This window comes from Neopelma chrysocephalum, unplaced genomic scaffold (genome assembly GCF_003984885.1).
Source record: "Neopelma chrysocephalum unplaced genomic scaffold, ASM398488v2 Primary Assembly neopelma1_142, whole genome shotgun sequence".
NCBI lineage: Eukaryota > Metazoa > Chordata > Aves > Passeriformes > Pipridae > Neopelma > Neopelma chrysocephalum.
Genome location: NW_020897804.1, coordinates 2510186 through 2519276, shown reverse-complemented (window position 1 = coordinate 2519276; position 9091 = coordinate 2510186). Strand labels below are relative to the sequence as shown.

The 9091-nt window shown below is 35.1% G+C and overlaps 1 protein-coding gene across 1 annotated transcript; it reads right to left on the bottom strand.

Annotated features, from left to right (window-relative positions):
* Window positions 1–2309: 2309 nt before the first annotated feature.
* LOC113975678 (transmembrane emp24 domain-containing protein 11-like) lies at window positions 2310–7877 on the bottom strand. The gene is made up of 5 exons (XM_027699932.1): window positions 7667–7877; window positions 6683–6783; window positions 5813–5938; window positions 3503–3649; window positions 2310–2625 (listed from the first exon to the last, which is right to left on the bottom strand). The coding sequence occupies exons 1-5, from the start codon at window positions 7794–7796 to the stop codon at window positions 2476–2478; spliced, it is 654 nt and encodes a 217-aa protein (XP_027555733.1). The 5' UTR covers window positions 7797–7877; the 3' UTR covers window positions 2310–2475.
* Between the last annotated feature and the right edge of the window lie 1214 nt (window positions 7878–9091).

Below are 9091 nucleotides of genomic sequence, written 5' to 3'. Positions count from 1 at the left end.
CGGCTCTTCAATGTTATGTGATGCGCAGTTTTTGAATCTGAGCTTGACCCTCACAGCCTTAAAAGAAGTTGTTTTTCTCACCTCTCACTACCAAAGCGGAGCAGTGCCCACGCAGAGGGTCCTCTGAGAGATTCCCCCTCCCTTTCTCAAATGTGGGGAAGTGACCTGGGATCTCAGTGCTCCAGGCAGGGGCTGCAGCAGGAGCCCCATCCTCCTCATTCCTCCTGGCCAGCAGGTGTGTGGAAAAAGGTTGTGAATTCCACTCCCTTAAATGTAGGAATCCAGGAAGGTTGTTAATTTGCTGTCACAGCTTTGCTATGGCATCTTTCAATGAGGAAAAAGAGCAAAACAAGGAGTTTTGATTTTCATTTCTTAGACCAAAAAAAAAAAACAAACCCATATTTTGCTAGTTTCCCTTGATGAAATTTTTAGGAAAAAATTCCCTTACAGATCTAGGTGCAGTGCAGGCTGTAGCTCTGGGTATGTCAGAGCCACAAACTGCAGAGGAGGAACCTCTGTCTTTTAACTTCACGAAGCCTACTGCCCCCAAAGTGCGTCCCAAAAGAGTTGCAATTCAGCTTCTGCTTTACAGAGTTAATTAAAAATCTTGAAGGAGACTGAAAACATTTCATCAAAGCAAAGATGTTTAATCACTATTACTATTGTTATTATTCTAGATAAAGAATGAAGCACTCTCAAGCTGTATCCAAGGCTCTGAGTCTCAGTGCTAGTTTGAGCATAGACCTAATTAATAGAGAGAAATACAATCAGCCCCTTTATAAATTCTGATGTAGTGGCTGTCCTGGTTTAAAAGCCTAAGTGTATTGTGAGATAAGTTAAGTTTGGCATTGGGATGTGGTTAGAAGCCTTACACTAAATATCAGCTAAAGTCTGAAACACAAGCTTGTAGCAACACTATTAAACTTTTTTCTTGGACTTCATATACCATATGGTTGTAACACATATTTCCTTCTTTCCCACCACCAAAGATACTTTTGAAAGACAGGTTGTGAATGACTGATCTATGAAAGTAAAGTTAATAAAACTTATTTACTGGTTATTCCGAGTGACAACTTTAAAGTCTCAGAATTTTTAATGTAGGACACACCTCAGTGAGTAGCTTTATAAGATTTTATTTTGATTGATTTGTCTCTACTTTGTATCAATTTTATGGATTCTCACAGCTGTATTTTCATTACTGTACTGGAAATGTAAGTGAACTCATAGGGCAGTGTCATTTCCTTGCTGATGAAAACCACAAGTGAGAAAATAGAAGAAAGAAAGAAAGCAGTGCCTTTAAAACAGTAATTGTTTACAGATATTCCAGCTTTCACTACCTTTTAGATAAGCAAAGGGTCTGGAAAGAGAAGTAGGAAACCAAACCATAATACTTTGCTATCACAGTGCTCTAGAAACTTCTTCAAGTTTCATGTTTTTATATGTAACCACCTCCAACTCCTCCTTACACTACTGCTGCTTTGTCAAGCTAATTATCTGGATTTTTAACCAGAGCTTTTGACTTCTCATTGTATGATACTGTAGTTACACTGCTAGTTAAATTAAGGCATAAAGATGTATGTAACCAAGCTGCAATAAGTGAAATGGAAAAATAAGTCAAAAACTGGTAAGTTCTTTAGGCTGTCATATTACAGTTGCTAAATAATTAAAGTAGTAAAAATTCTCAACACAGAAAGAGACTGAAGAATTTTCTGCAGGAATGAATTAAAACAAAATGTGTAGGCATTGTTTACAAAAAAACCCTGTAATTTGGTTTATTTTGGCATACTTCATAAAGAATATAATTTAAATGAGCAACTGTGGGAGATGTCTGATCACAATTCCATAGCCTAATCTGGAAGTGAAAAGTAAGTACAACTCCAAATTGCTTGTCTGGGTCTCTCTCTTCCATGATAATTGCTGCCGCCACTGATCAGTTGAATATTTTGAAAGAAAGCAGTCACAATTACATTTAGGTGTTACCCATATATAGATTGAGTTCAAGACACTCTCACCAAATTAAGCACCACAGGGGATATGGGTTATTTCTCTGCCTCCTGTCTGAATTGTGGTCAGTCTGAAGTGCTGAACTCTTTGTGGTAGTACCAAGTAACATTAGTAAGCAAGTATAGAAATTTTAAATCCTAGGAAACTTTTTTTTTTAGATTTCTATTTTAGATGTAACAATCCTGAGTTGAACGAAATGCTGCCTTAGTCACTGAATCTTTCTTCTAGATTTAGCTTTACATCTGTATAGGGGGAAAAAAAGCTTATAAAAAATTGGATTAAAGGAATAAAATGTAGTGGGGTATAAGAGGTTGTGACATAGATGGAGAAACCAGAGTTAGAATCAGAGTAGAAGATGAGAGAAACTTGAGAGTTCTATGCAACCAATTTTCTTTTAGTTACAGGGTTTCTTATGATGTTCAGTGTTACATGATGTGCAATTTCTGAATCTGTGCATTTACTTTATAGAATTTAAACAAGTTTCTTAGCTATAAAGAAATCTCTGAGAGATTTGATTTGCCAGATTCCAACAGAGATGAGGATCAGTGTTTGTACTATAGCCCACCACAAAATATTGCTGTTGGTTTCTTCACTTGTCTTCCGAAATTTTTCTTCACGTTCCTGAAGAATAAAGGAAAAGCATAGTTATTACCTTTTAGCATCTACATGTTTCATGCTGCTATCCAGGTAACTAGACAAACATCCCTCTTCTGCATAGTGGTGAACAAACACTTCATGTTGATAAAAACGGAAGTTTCTATTTATCCATATGGTGGGTATCTTTACAAATCAAAACTGAGAAGCAGACACACTGTATCCTCAAGCAGAAAGGCAAACAGAACTTCCCTTATTCACAGAAAATATATTGTGCTAAATATGTCCCATTAGTACAGGCTTTAACCTTCTTAGGTTTACAGTCACATATTGCTGTCAAGAACCCTTTTGCAGCCAAATTTCTATTTTTAGGTAACTAGTCGATATATTTCAAACACAGTCTGACTGCCTGCGTACGAATGGAAAAGTGAAGAGAACGGGTGTACACTTGTTTGAAGGAGGGCTTTATTTCTAACTGCATGGAGATTTATAAATATACACTCAGTCATTTCCTTCCCCACTCCAATAAAGTTTGTGCACATAGACCTGCATGGAAACAACAGCTGGAGACATCACCCACAGCGGTACCTGCCACCTGCTCAGCTGCTGGGGCTGACTGGCCAAGAACACTCTTATTTGGAAAACTCTGCTTTAAAATAACACCTGCTGCTATAAAATAACACCTGTTGCTATAAGCGTGAGTTCTCAGTCATTAATTAGTTTTTAGGTTACTGCTTAAAAATATTTTGCAAGGTAATAGAGACAATTTTGGTTAAATACCAATAGATTTTTATGTGTTAGTTAAAAATAACACTGCAATTGAATAATAAACCTCATAATACTTAATAAATCAATAAGCCTATGTACAATATTTTTTAATGTTTCCATTAGGGAACATACATACTCTTTCATAGTCTTGTTCTTTGGATACATGGTGCATTTGCTCAATTAGATGTTCTAGTCTGATATTAACTTCATCCACTTTTTCTTTGGCTTGAACAGCAGATTCATCCAAAAAATGCTCTCCAACTCTAATGTCCAAATGTATACGCTGAAAACAGAAAATATATGCTCATTTCTGTGTCATCTGCTTTTTCAAAATTCCTAAATTCAAATTAAAAATGAACCAATGGATAATTTCCCTTAAGGTTCATTACAGGAAAATAGTTTTAATTTCTTATAAAAATCCTTCCTAAAATTAGAATCAGGTGGTAAATTTAAAGTGCTTCTTAATTTTATTTTTAAACTAGTTATACAAATTTACAAACTTCACTAATGTTAGGGCGTTATTTTATGATAGTATTGATTCAACCACCATGAAAATGTTTTCTTTGTCCAAAATAGTTAAAAAAATAAAGACCATAAGGGATGCTTATTATATTTCACATTCCATTCTAATATTGCAGGAATTACATTCTTCAATGCAGGAAATTTTTTGTAGATGCCCTTCTGGGTTTCCTCATGTAACTGTTGGGACTGTAAGACTGGAAGGAGATGAGCTGTATCACTATTTGCAGTTTAACATGGGTATCCATAGGGTATCTTTTTCTTTCTCCACACTATTTATCCAGAATGAAGTATCTCCCAATATCCTGTAAGCTGTTGTATGATCTATGGCAAAAATGCCTGAACCCAGTCAAGCAATAGAACCATAGAAAGAAGAGTGAAGAACAGAACTTGCAATAGTATGCAACTTATTTTGTCATGAATGAAAAATTTTGCTAAAATTAATAGGAGGAATTTCTTCTAGAAGCCAATTTGTGCCTAAGAGAAAATAAAAAGGTTTTAGCCAAGCAAATAATCTGCCAGACATCACCCACAAATGAAGAGCAGATCTTTCAGCTGTCTTGGAGTTAGCTAACTGTATAGCTAGAAATCCGTCTCACAACCTTATCATCCATTAATTTATTAATTATTTTGGTTTGAAGGAGTTCAGATAACCATATGGTTCTTACAGAAGACCACTGAAAAATTTAACTTAGTTAAATAATGTTTTTCTTGTGTGACCTTTGTTCTTGCAAGTATAATTATAAGAGCAGTATTTTCCTTTTTAATTTCTGTGTTCTCAAGCTAAACAAACCACCTCATTTAATATTTGTGATATTAACGTTCTCCTTCCCCACATCTGTTCACTTCTTTTAAATAGGATGACCAGAACTCTACATGGTGCATGTATCATGTAAAATCATGTTAATACAGCTCCATTTATACCAGATAAAAATCACCTGCATATCCTCAGAATCACATTCATGGTGTGTAGTTAACTATGATCAACCAAAGCTTTATCACCCTTACCCTCTCTAGTTGATAAACTCCACCAATTTTTTTTCTTATTAGAACCTGAGTGCTTTTGCAATGTGTATGCTTAAATTTCCATTCATTTCTATCAATCAGTCTGTAAGAACACCTAGTTATTCCAGTATAAGAATCCCACTTCTGTACTGTTCTTCTCATTTCTGTGTCATCTACATGTTCCCAAAGTACACAGCTTGTATGAAATTTGACCTACCTCAACACATTTAAAAGATGTTTATATTTAGCTGGTTATCTAACTCTTTTGCAGTCAACTTAATTAACAAACAAACAAACAAACACTCTAGAGAGTAATTCTCACCTGTTCAACTATCTTTTGGGCTAAGGCATATATTTTCAAAACAGAATTTATATTTTTTTTTTTCTGGGATAGATTAGAGCCATGATACCACCTCTGATGGGTTTTTTCTTTTCTTCTCAAAATCTGCGTTAAGACCAGCTTTGCTGGTAGTACACAATAACAAGAATGCTAATATATTTTTCTTTGAATATCTCTCAAAAATTGAAATGTTAAGTTTTCATTAGGAATTCAATCTAAGTTAGTGAAGACATGGAACACCTTTATGACAAATGTTTGTGTTAGTCTTAGAAGTGTTTCATATCGGTCTTTTTGAACCAAATTAGTCATTCTTATTGATCAGAATCACATTCAAAGCACTTTAAAAACATTAAGTCTCTCTATCATTATTAGTCTTGCCTCTTGAAAGCCGACTTCTTAAATAGAAGAGAACAGAGTCTTTTTATCTCTTGATCTACAAAATTCTGGTTTTGTCTTCTTTAATCACTAGGAAATGTCAAATTATCTGCTAGAAGTTAGTCCAACTTCTAAGCTAGTTTGTAATCTCTGTGGTTTGTAAACAATTTATGGTTACAACAAAGAATATTTAAGAAATATACCTACCAGTTTACTTCCTGCAATTGCCAGAAGTCTTGTGGAGTTTGACTGGAAACAGATAATGTGCTCCCCAGAGAGATGGGATGTAAAAGAAAATGTTCCTTGTGGCCCATACAGTTTTGATAATAGTACCTGCAATTTAAATTTTATATATGTTGGGTTTGTAAATTGTAAATACCAATAAAACTATCAAGACAGTACTGTGAATTGGATCAAAAAGGAATCAATTAGCCTCCTGACATCATTAAATTTATCTGAATTTCAGGGTAGATTTAGAGAAAATTAAACTATTTTAGTTCACAGTGAACACTGAAATGTTATAGAATTCTGCAGTGTACAAAGCCATTGCTCTCTAAAGCATGCAAAGTTTGAAAACTAAAACCTCATCTAGGCACAGAAATATATTGTCCATTGCTGGAAAGGCTCAGGACTTCATGGCAACACAGGCAGCTGCTCTACATGAGGGCCACACCCAGCCTAGGGAAGATCTCAACTTTCACAGTTTTGTTTATCATCAGCTTTCCTTTCTGCTGCTCAAGTACATTCTGTACCGTTTTACTTCATTAGTGAATTTTCTTTTTTTTTCTTTAACTTGTTTTCTCAGTTGTCACTGACTGTTCTTAATAACACACTTTCCGAAATCTGATGGTAATGCAAAAATTGACCATGCACATAATTATCAAATATCGTAATTTCTATTTACTTTGATAGAAGTCACGAGGTTCTTAAACCTTTCAGCATCAAAATACCAAACTAGCTGGTAAACTGTAGATTTACTTTTTCTCCAGAAGTGTCTTTTCTTTTTAGATAGTGCTGCCTGCCAGTGCCAGAAGTCAACATATAAATCCTACAGAAACATTCATAGAGCATATTTACCTCACCAGAAGGAGTTGAGACAGTCACATACATTCCCAAACCAGGAGCAGATTCAAGAAAGTCGTGTTTATGTATATCCCAGCGTTGTACTTTGTAATTCCCTGAATAAGAACATGGATAAATCCATTAAATAAAACATAGCTTAACATTAAACATCTTCATTGCTTTTTCAGGAAAAATATAAAGATAAATGATTAACATTAAAACAATATATGTATTTCATGTGTTTATGATTAAAAGTGCTCAGGGGCACTTTACAATACTGTGAAATGCAATAAATTTTTACTACACCAGAAAATGTTCTAGAGTACTACAAATAATGGTTAATTAACAAGAAGTACTTTCTGATTACTCCTAAAACTCTGGCAAGATTAACCTCCAGAAGGCATGCTGAGACCCCCAAAAGCATAATGTGCTGTACTGAAATTACATTTTTTGGATTGTTTTTCATATTTATCACATTATTTATTAAAGAAAAAGATTATTCTGTATTATTTTTTGCTATCCCCTTGAAATCTTGCATGTACAGTCTTGTAGATTAATTTAATGTGCCTGTGGTATCCCAGGTGAAATGGAACTTTAGTACATCTTGAATTGTTTCTTTCCAGACTGGCATTAATCAAAAAAGTAACTCTCTCATTCATATGGGGAAAACCATGTTACGGAAATTCTGTTGTCAATGAGTACATCAGTCAGAATGTATAGAAACACACATGGAAGCAGCAGTTCCGCAGATGTAGAATTAAAAGACTGTTTAGTCAGTAGAGCACTCTGAAAACCTGCATTTTTTTTTTGAGTGATGGACACACACAATGCGTGAGGACTTTATTCCTACTCCCTGCTGTGGGGAGTAATTTTCAGTGTGCCCTTTCCTTAGCACTAATGTTTTAGTATATTCATCAGTAACAGAATTTCCTGTTACATTAAAAGTTATCTTTATTATTGCATAGGTTAGATAATCATAGAGCACTGACAGGTACCTACCAAATACCAACGTGTCGCTGGGAAGATCTTCAATTATACATTTCTCTTCTCTTTCTCCAATGTGAAAATACAAAGCAAGTGAAAAAGAAATCCAGAAGTTCATAAATAATCCTATCAATTGGCTTTTCATGTTTTTTTTAATATATCCCTACTGTACTGCTATTGAAGAGAAATAGTTACATACAAATGCCTGTAGTCCTGTGGTTGTTCCTTGTTTGCTTCTTATCAGTGTATTTTTGAGAGAGAAAAAAACTGTGAGAAAAGGCAGCTGGTGGTTACACGTTTATAAATAACTGCAATATGTTCTGGAGAATGAGATAACATGAAAAAGACACCTTGTAAAATCTTTTTTCTTTCCCAGCATCTAGACTAAAATTTTATTTTATGCACTTACAAGAGCATGAAACTGAAAGGGCCTCTCAGGTACTTGAGATCAGTTCACTAGATTACTGTAAGTAACCACACTGGCTATCTCTTTCCAAAAACTGCTCAATTTTCAACTTAAATGAAGTTATTAAGTTGTATTTCCTATTTATTCTGGGCTATTATTCCAGAGCTTCACTCCTCTTTTATTAAGAAATCTTGTAATTTCCATCCTAAATCACTGGACAAATATATGCGCCTGCATAAAACCACAGGGACTACATGAAAGGTCTGAAAGAAATTTAAAGAAGTCAAAAGAACTTGAACAGTAAAAGAATCTGAAACATTATTCAATATGATACTTCGGGGAAAAAATAACATTAACACTTTCAGGATAAGATTTTTTTATATAAGAATGTCTATTTCTTAGTCACTGCCTAATAAATTCTCTAGAGAAAGCTATAGAGTAACTTGAACAAAGATTGAGGTTTTTATTTTTATCCTTGGTGCTAATATAGACCAATGCGTTTGCCTGATGACAAACTCATCTATCACTCAAATGTTCTTTGTCTTATAAACTGAGATCTCTTTGTCTGAAAGGTTGGCTTCAATGTCAGAGGATATGTGGTCGTTTTCCAGCGGGGAGGACCCACCTGTGGGATCATTTCCAGTAGGGAGCTCAATTTTGTTTCAGAAGCTCCTGTTGGAAGGGTCTGTAGTTTGATCACAGTCTGCCCAACCCTACCGTTGTCCTCAGCAGCACCTGGCATTTGCAGGGCAATGGTTCAGTGATGCCCTTGAAGTGTCTTTGATGAACCTCTCGCTTGACTTCTGATTTCTGTCATCTTGACTTCAGGGTATGGGATGACGTTACCTCAGCTGCACATATACGGGTCATATATGTAGGACACAGTGCCACAGAATAGAAAACATTCCTTGATGGAATTTTACCAACATTTATTTTGCTTGAAAAGGTGGAATTTGGATTTTATTTTATGTTTTATTTTTGTGTAGACCAGGTTGTTCAGAGCCCCATCCAGCCAGGCTTTGAACACTTCGAGG